This window comes from Harpia harpyja, chromosome 1, assembly GCF_026419915.1.
Source record: "Harpia harpyja isolate bHarHar1 chromosome 1, bHarHar1 primary haplotype, whole genome shotgun sequence".
Taxonomy (NCBI): domain Eukaryota; kingdom Metazoa; phylum Chordata; class Aves; order Accipitriformes; family Accipitridae; genus Harpia; species Harpia harpyja.
The window spans coordinates 45,275,879-45,289,845 of record NC_068940.1 but is presented as its reverse complement, the minus strand read 5'-3'; the positions used below and the strand labels follow the sequence as shown (position 1 = coordinate 45,289,845).

The window sequence follows — 13,967 nt, the reverse complement described above, 5'->3', positions numbered from 1 at the left end:
TAGTATCTACATTTAGCAATGAGCAAAAATGATACACAGAAGTTTGTATTGGCATACAGAAGGAAAAGAATGCCTTTGACAGCCAAAGTGACAGAAAAGCAATAATAATGAGTAAGAGAAACTACTGAAATAAGCAAAAAACCTTCTGTTGCAAATTGGTATCTCATCAGTTGGAAATAGCTGAAGCAGAGAAGCTGAGTGTGAAGAACTGCGAGTCACCTGTACAATACAGCTGTAGAAAGGCCACTGCAACCCTAGACCGTATTGCAGAGGGGCACGCAGAAGAACAAATCCTGTTGTCAAAAATGCTACTGAGACCGAGACTTCGGCTGAAATACCGCAGGGTGCTCTTGCCACCCGTGCTCGACCCAAGCCACAGCCCCAGGGCAGGAGATGCGGCGGCAGGACAGGCTGGGGGGGGTGGGGGGTGTGTCTCCCACCTCCTGGGAGGTGATGTTGCAACTCCACCTCCTGGCCAAAGGCTGAGCTGCACGGGTTCCTGGGGGGGTTCCTGCTGCAGGAGTGTCTGAAAGCAAGGCAGGGAAGGGATCCTATCCTACAGCAATCCTTTCCCAGACTCCTGTAATTTGTGCCCCAGGGTGATTCAGAACTGCATACGGGATCTCTGTGTGCAGCACTTTGTTATGGAAAAAATAACGGCAGGAAAATCCTACCACTTTTAGAAACCCACATGAACTTTTAGCATCTGCAGTGGCCTGCGGTAAGGAGCTCTACAGCTTGCCTGTGTGCTGTGTTGTGCTTCTTGCCTGTATTGCGTTTGTATCCTGTTAACTTTGTTCAATACCTCATTTTTATACCAGAAGAGACCAAGAATGATCATTCCCTGGCTATTTCCTCCATGCCATTCATGGAGGAAAAGACCTTTATCAGCTGTAGTGATGGGAATAGCCATGGCTGGCAAGGCCACATCATCCTATCATGGAAACCTGTTCTATGGCAAGGAGGAGGGCTGTGCTACTGGGGGACTTGGATGATTCCTTCCAGGTCCTGTTGTGACACAGTGGGCAGGCCCTCATTGGATCGGCATGGGAAACTGGGACACAGCAATGCTTGGACTGGGGAAAGAGCTGTAAAAGCCATCAGTGGCACAGACAGTTCTAAGGCCAGGGGAGCATATTGCTGGATCTGAGGCTGCTGCCCTTACAGGGGAAAGGACAGTTCATGTGGATGAGAGGAGATGGCCGAGTGTATCTGTCTCGTGCGTTTCTGTAGGGAGGCAGTACTTGGGCAGAGGGTGCTGGGAGAAGACCGAAGGTGGAAGTGACTTTGTCCGGGGAGGGAAGAAAAACCTAAGCAAGACCTGTTGTTTATCTCCTGCTAACGTGAGGCCAGAGGCCTTGATGGGTAGCTGTTGTGATGTTCCTGCTAGACCATTTGAGTCTGAGACATGAGACCTCCAAGCCAGAACGAGGAGGGCAAACGTGACCACTTGCACAGCTCTTCTTCCAGGTCTGCTGGCAACAGTGGTGCCAGGCTGGGTGAACAGGGATGGCAGGCTGACCAGGGTCCTCTCCAGGCAGGCTCCACCTGGCTGACCAGGGTCCTCTCACAGTTCATGGGACAACACTCGCAGTGCAAGGGATGCAAACCTGCCTCTCCAGAGGAGCGGGTACTCAGCCCTCTGAGCACATTTGTGGTTTTGAGGAGTTCAAGTGAAAACAAGTGTACGTGTGAGTGGAGTAGGTCCTGAGTTGGGACATGTCTAAGCCCTGTGCAGTGCAGATGCACCACTCTTGTGTAGAAGGGTAATAGCTGTAAGCAACGTGGACAGGAACACCAGCACTCCTGGGAGCCAGGCAGTGCCCCTGGGGTAAATGCTTTTCACAATGTCAATACAGGCTACACAAAATCTCCCCTGTCTGGACTCTTGGATTTCTTCAAAGAACTCTCACAGCTTTGAGAGATAACTTTCCTTTGCAAAAGCTGCCTTTCCTATTATATCATATTTACCTATATGGCCATTAATTGTATTCTTTAGAAGAGTGTCTACTAATTTGTGCTGTGCAGTTATGAGACTTAATGGTCTGAAACATTAAAAAAATTCTATCACATTAGCAACCTGTCATGGTTTAACCCCAGCCAGCGACTAAGTACCACGCAGCTGCTCACTCACTTCCCCCCCACCCAGTGGGATGGGGGAGAGAATCAGGAAAAAAAAAGTAAAACTCATGGGTTAAGACAAGAACAGTTTAACAGAACAGAAAGGAAGAAAATAATAATGATAATAACAATAATAAAATGACAATAATAGTAAAGGGATTGGAATATACAAAACAAGTGATGCACAATGCAATTGCTCACCACTTGCCGACTGATGCCCAGTTAGTTCCCGAGCAGCGATCCTTTCCAGGCCAACTGCCCCCAGTTTATATACTGGGCATGACATCACATGGTATGGACTATCCCTTTGGCCAGTTTGGGTCAGCTGTCCTGGCTGTGTCCCCTCCCAACTTCTTGTGCCCCTCCAGCCTTCTTGCTGGCTGGGCAAGAGAAGCTGAAAAATCCTTGACTTAGTATAAACACTACTTAGCAACAGCTGAAAACATCAGCATGTTATCAGCATTATTCTCATACTAAATCCAAAACATAACACTATACCAGCTACTAGAAGGAAAATTAACACTATCCCAGCCAAAACCGGGACACAACCTTCCACTCTTCTGATAACCAAGGCACTTTCAAGTGAGAGTTAACATGTCCTGGTTAGTAGTTGAGCTATTTCATCCTTGCATTCCTTTGGTGCTCTTGGGTTAATGTTACCTGGTCCTGCCAATTTATTATTTTCTGCTTTGTTGATATGTTTTCTAATCCCTTCTACAGAGATTTCAACGTGAGACTGATCCTCCCTTACATTCTGTATAAAGGTGGGTTCAGGGCAGGGATCATCCCAAGCTCCTGTACAATAAACACTGATGCAGAGGAACTATCTGAGCACTCCTATTACACATGGACCATGTGCTAGCCCCACAGAGAGCTGAATATTATTTCTTATTCCTTTTGCAATGCGTGACCCAAGCTTTTTGAAAGATGGGTTTTCTGGTCTTAATAGCTTCTCTTCTGTCATTTAGCCATCCCAGCTATTTTCTGGGTTTTTTTCCTCATGTCTCTCTATGAAGTTGTAAGCACTTGCTTTGAGCCTCCAGTATGGTATTTCTGAATAATCTTCATGCCACCTGCAAAAGTTTTTCACTCTTTTACTACTTCTTCATTCTTATTTAATTTACCTGGTTTGATATTAAGCAGAAGAGTATAGATCTTTTCATTTTATGTTGCTCTTTGACGGGGGTGTATGCTGAGTGTAAGTATATTACTTTCTTCAAAACAAAATTATGAACCACAGCAACTGCATACTGCTCAGGAACAAGCCAAGAGCTGGTTTTCCTATTAAAAGTTCCCAGATAGCTGTCTTGTGAAGTAAACATTGATGAGGTCCCAAAACATAGTGCCAGTATCTTGTCCTGAAATGACATTTACTTGAGAATAATTGTAATCTCCCATTACAATTGTTCTCCTGTAGTTTCTGTGATTTCATCCTGCTCTTGTCAGAGCCAGTATCTTGCTTTAGCAGCTGATAATGCAGCCCTAAGCTGGTACTTCCATCTGTGAAGGTTCTGTTTTATTTAACACAATTAGTTTTTTAATCTGGTTTGACTACAGCAAGAATAAAAGAAACAGTGGATGGCTGGGATGACCAGGACCCTGGGGAATCTACTCTGTAAGAGGAGCTTCCCTGTTTAATCTATGCCTGTAAAGATTGGGAGGAGAAATGTGTTACTATCTGTAGGTATATGGGGGGAGAGGTAATTAAGTTACTGTTTTGGCACAAACAACAGGTAGCGTTAAACAGATAAGGAAAATAAGCAGAGTGGCAATTAGTGAAAGTTTTTGCCCAGCTGTGGCAAAACCTAATTCATTTTAAGGTGGAACATAACAAGCTCCCAGAAAAGATCCCAAGACATTGTACTGCGAGAGCAGGGGACTGGACTTGCTGAGCAAAGGACTTGTGAACTTCTAACACCATGCATCTTAACTGGATGGGAAGGAAAAGATGGAATGAGTCTGGGAGATCTCGCAGCAATACTTACAGAAAACATCATCAGCCTTCCTGTCCTGAGGTATTCCTGTGCGGCTCTGGAGGCCTCAGCTCCTCAAGGCAGTGCCGAAGATCTCCATTCCTCACCTTCCTGCCTGCCTAGGTGGCTCCTTCAAGTCTATCACATGTTGCAGATGTTAAGGACATGAGAACGTAGTTCCTGCCAAGGCAAGGGAAGAGAGCAGGAGACCAGGCATGCCTTAATATCTCCCCAAACAGTCTCCTCACCCTCTGTAGAAGGTATGGTTGCAGTGTACTGTGCTAGCCAAATGCTGAGCTAGAAAGTCTGCAATACAGTTGGGCAGAAAGAGCCCTTCAGTGCCCCATGCTTCGCATCTCATTGTCCCATCGCCACCCCATCTCCAGACAGTTGGAGCTCTCCTTGCCACTGTCTGCTTGATACAAACCACGCACACTGCAGTACCCCCCTGCATGGACTGACAAGGCTGCCCACAAACGGTTAGCTGGTATTCTCCAACACACGGATGGGATGAGGAATGGGAAACGATGGTTCCTTGCTTATGGGCAGAAAGCACTGGAAAGAGGAAGCTGGAGAAGAAAAAGCCTGAAACGTGCTGCTGTGCTTTTTAGGCAGGGACCAGTTGCTGCACTACATCCTTCATAAGGCTAAGGAAAACTGTCTGATATTTCTTGTTCATTGTTTATATTTTCATATAGTTCATTACATCACCAAGCTGAAATTGAAAGACCATTTTAGGGTTGTTCTTTTGTAATTATGTAATAAGTACATTCGTCTCTGCAAGTAATCTCAGACTTGCATACTTCAGAGAAAGTTTTAATGGCATAAATTGGGTAGCAATACATCACTCATGTTAAAATCAATGCTAGGTATCCTGATGCTCTGTGAACTAGTTACATGTGCTGGGTTTTTTTCTTTTTTCACAGTTTCACCTGGCTTTGCAGCCAAGTCCACACCAGCCTGGTGACCCACTTCCGTGGTCAAATTGTTGCGGAGTTTGACAAGGAATTCCGGTACTTGTATGCAGAGTCCAGAGCAGTGACCAGGTTCTGTGTGCCAGATCCTGGAATGTGCCCCTCTTCTCAGAATGCCTCAAAAGTTGCCAACAACCTTTTAAAACCTGCACAGGTGAATGATGCTGAAACCTTGAGCCCTTCCAGCAGCCTTTCCAATGTAAGCATCAGAAGCATAAAAGTGTCTCCCTTTTTGAAAAACTCCAGCTGCAATGTACACCAGGAAAAGCAAGATTCAAGCTCTGATTCTGGTAATAAGAAGGGGAAGGAAGACACATCTCTGAAGCCCACTTGCCCTAAGCAGCAAGGAGAACCACCGGACTCACCAAACAGTCCTCTGAATAAATCCACCCCAGCCTTGTATCACAAATCAAATCTCATGACAGCAAGGACATTCTTGCAGCCAGAGCCTTCCCCTGCCCTGAGCTCCAATAAAACTAGTTATCAAGGGGACACTAAAGCTAACAGCAGCCACTGCTCCCCACTAAGACAGGAGCAGATATTGCAGTCCCTTTCGGAGAGTGCCAGTAGCAATGGGACAAGCATGAAGGAGAAAGGGCCTGCTGCTGCCTCCAGGGAACCAACAGCAGAAAATGACAACACTTTTTATGGGATGGAAAAACAACAGAGTCCCGGACAAGGAAAGTTGGACCTGCTATCCCCATACAACCAGCTCAAACGAGAGAAAAAGCCTGTAGTAGTTCCTTGCTATGATAAACTCACTGAGGACATGCTGGTGGAAAAGCACAGCGCGTACGGGGCTGAGAAAAGAATGACTCTTGGGCACAGTAAGCTGGATCTGATCACCAAGTACAACAAGTTAAAATCTAAACATATACACAGTCGGTTTGAACTCTAACCTGGGCCTCAAGGTGTCCTTTGGTCTTATTTTCAATTGGTTGCTTTTCCCCACCAATCATCATATCTGGGGCTTGAAATCAAAACATGGGTGGCAAATTAGTCTTGTTCCTATTAAAAGGTGTCTGTGCTGTTTCTAATATACGCAGATGACTGATTCAGATGAGATTAGCAAGTACAGTTCAAATTTTCAATTACAAGATCATGTCAGGAGAGAGAAAATTACATAAACATAATCCGCACTTTTATGTTCTTTTTACCTGTTTGGGAAAGAACCATTTCCACCCAAAACTTACAGCAAAACCATTGCTACAGCTGGAAACTCTTTGGCCACTGAGGTCTTCAGGGTGAACCCAGGTTCCGTTTGTACTGTGTGATTCCTTTCCCTGTATCGATGTGCTGAAAATGAAATGGTCAAGGGCAGGGTAACGTTGTTAAAAATAAAGGAGCTGTTCTGCTGGAGAGAGAGCTGTGTTGGGTCCCTCATGGGGAGGTGAGCATCTCCAGCTTGGCCAGGGCCCCTCTGTGCTGAGCTGTGCCCTGCCAGGACAATACGGGTGGCATGTCTGGGGACGTGGTTGGCATCTGCACGCAGGTGGCATTGGCATGAAAGTGGCGTCTGCACACGGGTGAGATCGCCACACGGGTGGTCATGTCTAAACACAGGTGGCAGCTGACACAGGTCACGCCTGGACAGGGACGGTGCATCTGGACGTGGGTCGTGCCTGCACACAGGTGGTGGTGGCTCACAGTGGCCTGCCCAGGCACGTGGACCGCAGTGGCATGCCTGGGCCCATGGTGGCATCTTGGTGCAGGTGGCCTGCGAGGGCACACGGGTGCCTGGGGACGCGCGGCTGTCCCGCAGACCCGGGGCTGGCGTGGGGCCCGGCCCTCCCGGGGCCGGGACACCCCACCGGGCTCCCGCGCGCCCCCTCATGGCGGCGGCGGCGGCGGGGGCTGCAGCGCCTCCCGGCCGGTGGCGGCGCTGTCCCCGCCAGGCGCGGCCGGAGCCGGTCTGCCCCGCGCCTTCCGCCCGCCGCCGCCGGAAGCGGAAGTGGGGAGGCCGCGTGCGTCCGGCAGAGGCTGCGGCGGCCGTTGCTGGTTGGCTTACTCCCCGCCCGGCCATGGCTGTCCGCGCCAGCTTCGAGAACAACAACGAGTTGGGCTGCTTCGCCAAGCTCACGAACGCCTACTGCCTTGTGGCCATCGGCGGCTCCGAGAACTTCTACAGGTGAGAGAGCCCCGAGGGCCCGGCCCGGCACGGCTGCCGCCGCCGCCTCGCCCAGCCCCGCGGCAGTACCCTAACGGCGCTTTCTCCTTGCAGCGTCTTCGAGGGGGAGCTCTTCGGGACCATTCCGGTGGTGCACGCCTCCATCGCCGGCTGCCGCATCATCGGCAGAATGTGTGTGGGTACGTGACGGGGCGGCCCTTCTCCCCCAGAACTGGGGCCCGGCCGGGGCCTCGGGGCGAGAAGAGCCCTGGAGGGGCTCCGGTGGAAACGGGAAAACAGTCCCGAATTCGGGTGGTGCGCGCTGTGACATACTGTGGGTGTGACTGTGGCGGGGGGTCCAACGGGCAGCACCCCTCGTCCTCAGCTTTTTTATTTTAATGCTTCAAGTGTGTGAAGAGGAGAAGTGAAAATCGAAAAAACTATAACTCCCCCGGTAACAAAGAGCTGGGGTAGTGGGGAGTGTTTGCCTCTCAGGGGTTGACGATGGGCTAAAGACACACGTAAGTCTACTTTCTCATAAACTGGGAGGAGTTTCATTTTTCTTAAGGTTAATACTTCAGTGCCAGCACTGGAGGGGCAGAGCCCAGGGAGAGGGGAGGCATTAACAAATGTGAAAGTCAAAGAAAAGTCTTTCATCTGTCTCTGGCTAGTGAGACCCTATTCAGTCCGACGAACTTCTTGCTTGAGTTTTGTTCCTGTGAAAAGAATGTCTTTGTGCATCCCATCTTACTGCTTTGCCACAGTAAAGTAACGCAAACAAGCAACATCTGTACATTTTGTGGGGCAATTGGCATCTATAGGGGAAATTGCTAGTCCAAGTGTTTCATTGGGAACCTTGGGCTTCCTTTAGTTCTGTTGAAAAAGAGAAGTGATTAAAGATGGTGCCATTCACCCATTTCTACTCTGAGATAAGTCTGTGCTTCATCCTGGTTTTCCCTTACCTGTGGTACTGTGTTATTTTTAAATGGTAGTTATTTCTCTTGGGCTGAATTTTCTGGGCTTGGGCAATTCAAGGCACTATATGAACATCAGGAGAGTAGGAAGCTCCGTGGAAACATTCTTTTCTTCTTTTCTCTCTCTTTTGTTTTTGTTTGTTTGGGGTTTTTTTTGTCATTTTAGGAAACAGACATGGACTGTTGGTCCCAAGCAGTACAACAGACCAAGAGCTTCAACATATCCGCAATAGTCTTCCAGATTCTGTACGAATTCAACGAGTAGAAGAGCGTCTCTCAGCACTGGGCAATGTCACTACCTGCAATGACTATGTAGCTCTTGTTCATCCAGATCTTGACAGGGTATATGGCTCTGTAACACTTTTAAATTCATAGTGGCTGCATGTGAAATGATTGCCAAGCTGCAGTTTGGGTTTGCAGTTGTTGAGGATTGCTATATGTAGCATGGGGATCAGAAGACCTATGCTAACAGCTGAGCTAACGCCACATAGGAGGCTGTGCTGCCTCATGTTTTCTTTCTTCTCAAGAGAGAAGCCTCAAAATTGGTTTTTGGACTTCTGACTTGGTTTTAGTTGATCTGCCTCTTTTCCTATTTTATCTTTATTTGTGGATGTGGACCCTGCCCCAAGTATAGTGTGTGCCCTCAGCGTGGTCAGTGTGCTGTAGTGAATGCTCGTTGTAGAAGGGAAGGAGTGGGATACGGAAGTATATTTCTGGGTGCAGTTTGCTTTGTGTATGTAAAATTGAACGAAAAAAGAGAGTATACATGAGTATAATAAAGAGAGCATAAAGAAGAGTTTAGTCAGGACTACAGCAATAGTTACAAGCTAATGCTGAGCTAGGTGAAGTTTGTAATAGTTGAAAGAGGCCATGGATGTGGTGGTGTGCATGTGTACAGAGGGGTGAAAGTAAAATGGAAGGTTCTTGTATGAAAGTTTAAAATAAGGGCAGAGCAGACAAAGTTGCTGCTACTTTATGTTTGAGAACTGGTATCTTAATAGCATTAGAGAGAGGTGTGTTGTGTGGCTACAGGTAGTGAAGGTCCTTACAGTGTTTGCTTTCAGTTTGTGCTAAAGGTGATGAAGAAATGGGAGCTGATGTTAGGAGTGCAAAGGAAAAAAGGAAAAAGGGGGGGTGGGGGGAAGGTAATGGTCTTTGCAGCATATTATGTTTTAAATAAGTGTAAAAAGTAAGGTAAGATGGCCAGAGAGTCCAGTGAAAACCTGGAGGGGAAGGAGGTTCTTGGAGTTATACGGAAGGATAAGACAATTTTGTCCCAGTGGTCTGGAACAAAAGAGGGCTGGTTCATAGGGAATGCCCAGAGAACAGGTATTGACACAACTGATGTACTGCCAACGTCCTCCAGAAGGAGGGGAGAAGAGCATTACTCAGTTTAGTTATAGTGGCCCAGCTCAGTATGCACAGGTAACTGGAAACACCTGGAGTGGAGTATAGAGGGTGAGTAAGCATTTTATGATGATTGGATTGCAATGGATTGTGAAAGTGTGGGCAGGCTTTCAAAGGGGAGGATCCCAGCTGATGGTTGCATGCAGGAATAGCTTGACTTCAAATTCTATGATACTGTTTTGCTGAGGACTTTATTCTCTCTTTCTATTTGCAGGAGACGGAAGAGATCTTGGCAGATGTACTGAAGGTTGAGGTTTTCAGACAAACAGTAGCAGATCAGGTGCTGGTAGGAAGCTACTGTGTTTTTAGTAACCAAGGAGGAATTGTGCACCCCAAAACTTCAATTGATGATCAGGATGAACTGTCTTCGTTGCTGCAGGTCCCACTCGTGGTAAGGCATTTGTGGGTTTGTGTTTTCTCTTGCCATTCCCTTCCAACCCAGTTCTCAGTTTTAGTGTTTCTATATCTCATGGACTCCTAGATACTGTTTTCTCTGCAGAGCTGTTCCAAGGGGGAGATGAGAAGACTTTAACGGGGCAAGTCTTCTGAGACATTTTCCCTGTCTTTTCTGAGTCTGAATAAGCTGCTTAGCACCTTCAGTTTGCTTCTGAAACATTGCTCTGCTGGGATTATGCAAGTTTTGCTGATTGATTCATACAGAATGAGATTGTCTGTGCTTTGGCCAAAGGCAGTGTTTAAAAAAATTAAGTAATAAAATTCTGTGCCGGGTCAATTGGGTTTGTGAATTTCATGATTGCTGTGACTTTACGCTTCCTACTTGATAGATTTTATTTCACTGAATGTCACACAACTTTGTCTCCAGAGATTAAAGGCTGTCCCTTAACCTTTTTATCTGAAATCTTTATAACTTTGTTGATGGCAGAAGCTTTAATCTTTTCAGGAGTGTGAGCTGAGGCCCTCCACTAAAGATCTGTAATAAGGCTGCATAATAAAATGTGTTGTGTCAGCATACACTGTTAACTCTTGCTGCTTTGGTTTTGCTAGGCTGGAACGGTGAATCGTGGCAGTGAGGTCATTGCAGCAGGAATGGTTGTAAATGACTGGTGTGCCTTCTGTGGACTGGATACAACCAGCACTGAGCTCTCCGTCATCGAGAGTATCTTCAGGCTGAATGAAGCTCAGCCAAGTACCATTGCTACCAACATGAGAGATTCCTTGATTGACAGGTAAGGAGGATCGAGGTCTGTGTATAATCACAATCAAAACCGGCAAGATCTTACTATAAAACTAGCTGTTTTCACAATTGATTTATCTTATTATTATTATTATTTTATTTTTTTACTTCTTCTTTCCTTTTGTTGGGTTACTGACAACAATTACCTCATTGCAGAAGGGTTTGTTCCCTTGTAGCTGATGAGCTGGCTTAGTCCTGTATGGAAAGTGTAAGGGGTTTTGTTGCAGTTATAATACTTTTTGTGAGAAATGGTATCCATTTCAACTTTCAGATACTTTTTTTCTTAGCTCTTCAATGCTTAGCTGTGACATGAATGGATTTCAACAACAAATCTTGTTTTAAAAGTTAAAATGCCATTGACTTTGTTTGACATCTTGTCTTTTGATTGTTGTAAGCCATAAAATTATTTCAAATGCCTGCTACAACCATTTCTGGAGACAAAAAGACTTTGGAGCTTGTCTGCTGCTGCCTTAATTTTTTTTTTTTTTTTTTTAAGCCTTTTTGTCAAAGGCTTTGTCCCAAGTTACCTTTTAATGGGAGGCAGGTTTTCTTGTTTTCTGCCCGGAGTGGTAGTGATATAGGACCTTCCCCATTCATTAATGTGTGCAAATTTTTTTACAAGGTTTAGGCATACATATAGATGAATGTCGTATGCAAATTTCATTTGGGCTTTCATCTGATTACAACTCTTACGATCATTGCTGTGGTGCTGAGTTCTCACTTATCGTAAGAATAAGGAATTCCTTGAATGAAAGAGTTCTTTGCTGCTCCTTTACAGTTCCTGTATAAAGGCTTGATGTCTCTGAGTGTAACAGAGCCATAATTAAACTTGCTCTGAGCTTTTGATAACTACCTAGACCAGGCTGAGTGTACATTTTGCCTTTGCCAGCTTGACAAGTCTGTTCTTATGGCTGGCTGTTAGCAGCCGCTAGGTCTGCTTCCCTCTTTTCACAGACCCTTATGTTCTAGGAAGGGAAATTTCTACTGGGCCTTTGTAATTGGTGACTGTACTGGCGTTTTGAAATGCCTTCCGCACTCTCTGGTACTTGTCTGCTAAATCTCCTTTCTGTTTTGTCTTTTTAGCTTGACATGAGCAGTGATGGTTCCTACTTTCCAGAAAGTTCCTACGGAGTGAAGTGTCAAGCTGCACTTCGGATTACAGACATCTAGACCTTCTGATTTTGTTTCTGCAGGCCTAGCCCAAGGAAGAGGCTACAAACCCAACTTTTTGTAGTGTTTCGTAAACTAAATATTATTATAAAAACTGACAAATAACACACATAAGTTACAAATAAGGAATGCTCTCTATGCCTTTGCTGACATTTTCCAGTTCTTCAGCTGTGCTTTCTCGTTTTGTGATGCTGACTGAGCCCCTCAAATTAGCACACAATATTTACTCTTGTGGCACTTGGATATTGATCACTAGAGATTATTTTGCCTTAAATAATGCATCAGTGTTCTGCTGCACAGCGGTCTGTTTCAGCACATACATGGCACTGCCCTCTCTTTCCATACTCTTGCTAGAGTGGTGTTTCTGCTGTAGATAGACTTGTCCCTTGTATGTTCAATACCAAAAATACAGTAGTTTACTTGCCACAAAATAATTCAGAAGTCATCACCTGCTCTCTTGCCCTGACTTGCAGCTAATCCCACAGGGCTGGTGATTCTGAAGTGATCAGCTCTGATTAAAACTGGAGTATCTCAAATTCAGTCCAGGGGCTTCTAACAGCAACAGTGTGTGACTGCCTCTGGAACAGTGGTATTTGATCTGTTGTCTGCAGATGCCTGGTGGCATGTGTGCTGCTTCTGAGGCATCTTCTAGAGATAGCCTAGAAAAGCATGCTATTGCCAGTGGGCTTAAATTTGTTCTACAGGCGTTAGCCACCTATGCTGGGAAACTCTTAGAAGTCAGCAAATCAAAAAAGATTTAAACCACCTTGTCTTGAGTAGTCTTGGAGACAAAGGTTAAGTAACACAGTTCTAACCAGTTACCCCAGTCAGATGTTACAGGTTTGGGAGCTTGCTAATTAACAGCTCTGCCCTTGTCAGGGAGTGATGATGACAAAAAGGAGCTGTAGATACTGCTTTCAGGTAGAAGATAGTCATTTGCTTCTAAACGGAGCTGTTGCTCACTGATCTCTCATTTCAGTTGCTTTTCTTTTGCTTGCCTGTTAAAGGTTTACTGAAGGCATAGAAATGCCTCCACTTCTCATCCTAAGGGTATGTGGAAGCTCCTTGCTTGCTTCTACACCACTGCATCACTCTCAGCTGGGTTCTCTTGAGGAGTGCTGTGCTGAAGGCAGTTTGGGCAGAGCTCTTTTCTTTGCCCTTGGCAACTTCTATTTTTGTTTCACTGTCTGGATGTTTAGGGAAGGTTTTATAAGTTTTGGCTGATTAAAGGTTGCACCTTAAACTTTATTTAAATGAAGATTGCCAAAGGATCTTCTCTGATCATAAGAGTCCTGCCATCTGGTCTGTCTAGAATAGTAACTGAGCCAGGGGCTGCCATTTCCACACAGCTCATCTTCTGCCATTAGGGAAGCCTGTAAGAAGCTCATGGCTCCTTGCTGGTATGGCTAACAATTTTTGGTGTTTATGGCCCTTTCGATTCAGTGGACTACCTTTCTTGCAACTGACTCCAGGTCTCCTCCTCTTAGCATATCTCAGTATTTAGAGTGAGAAGCTGCTTTCCTTTGGCCACCTCACAGGGTTCTGTTCTTAGGTATAAATGGCAGAGTCTGACTATTGCTATCGGTGTTAGCATGTATTTGTCAAGTGTGAAATGAGTAAGGCTGAACTTTTCCTCTGCAACTTCTGTAACTTGTTTTTTTTTCATTCCGGTTGGTAGGCAGGAATCCTGGTTTATATTGGTGATCTTGATGTGTCTTACGTGTTAAAAATTACTTAGAGGTAAACAAGAAAAATAATCCAGTCTCTGTGTAGTCCAAATCCTTAAATAGGAAAGATACTGTTAGAGTGTTGGGGGTTGTGATATGCCAAAGAGGATGAGAAACAGACAGCAAAATAGGGTATTGCTAACTGTGGTTGTGAGCCTTACAAAAAGTTGCATTGAAGCTTGGGAACTGGAGCGTGGCAAATGTGATACCTGTTCTCAGCAAGGGTTTGTGGGAATTCTGAACTAGTAAGCTGGACCTATGTACAAGGAAAACAGAAACTATAATAAAGAATGGAATTAGTAGAAACATGGATACATGA

The 13,967-nt window shown here is 45.7% G+C and overlaps 2 protein-coding genes across 2 annotated transcripts in view; both read left to right on the top strand.

The window, feature by feature from the left end:
• Positions 1-6,398, top strand: part of FAM83C (family with sequence similarity 83 member C) — a 28,295-nt gene extending 21,897 nt beyond the window's left edge. Inside the window, exon 4 of the mRNA XM_052790367.1 lies at positions 5,021-6,398. Within this exon, the coding sequence (XP_052646327.1) occupies positions 5,021-5,966 (946 nt within the window). The 3' untranslated portion in view covers positions 5,967-6,398. The remainder of the gene's footprint in view (positions 1-5,020) is intronic.
• A 684-nt stretch (positions 6,399-7,082) lies between these two features.
• On the top strand, positions 7,083-13,967 carry EIF6 (eukaryotic translation initiation factor 6). The gene is made up of 6 exons (XM_052790355.1): positions 7,083-7,196; positions 7,290-7,375; positions 8,316-8,491; positions 9,771-9,947; positions 10,562-10,743; positions 11,835-13,967. The coding sequence occupies exons 1-6, from the start codon at positions 7,090-7,092 to the stop codon at positions 11,842-11,844; spliced, it is 738 nt and encodes a 245-aa protein (XP_052646315.1). The 5' UTR covers positions 7,083-7,089; the 3' UTR covers positions 11,845-13,967.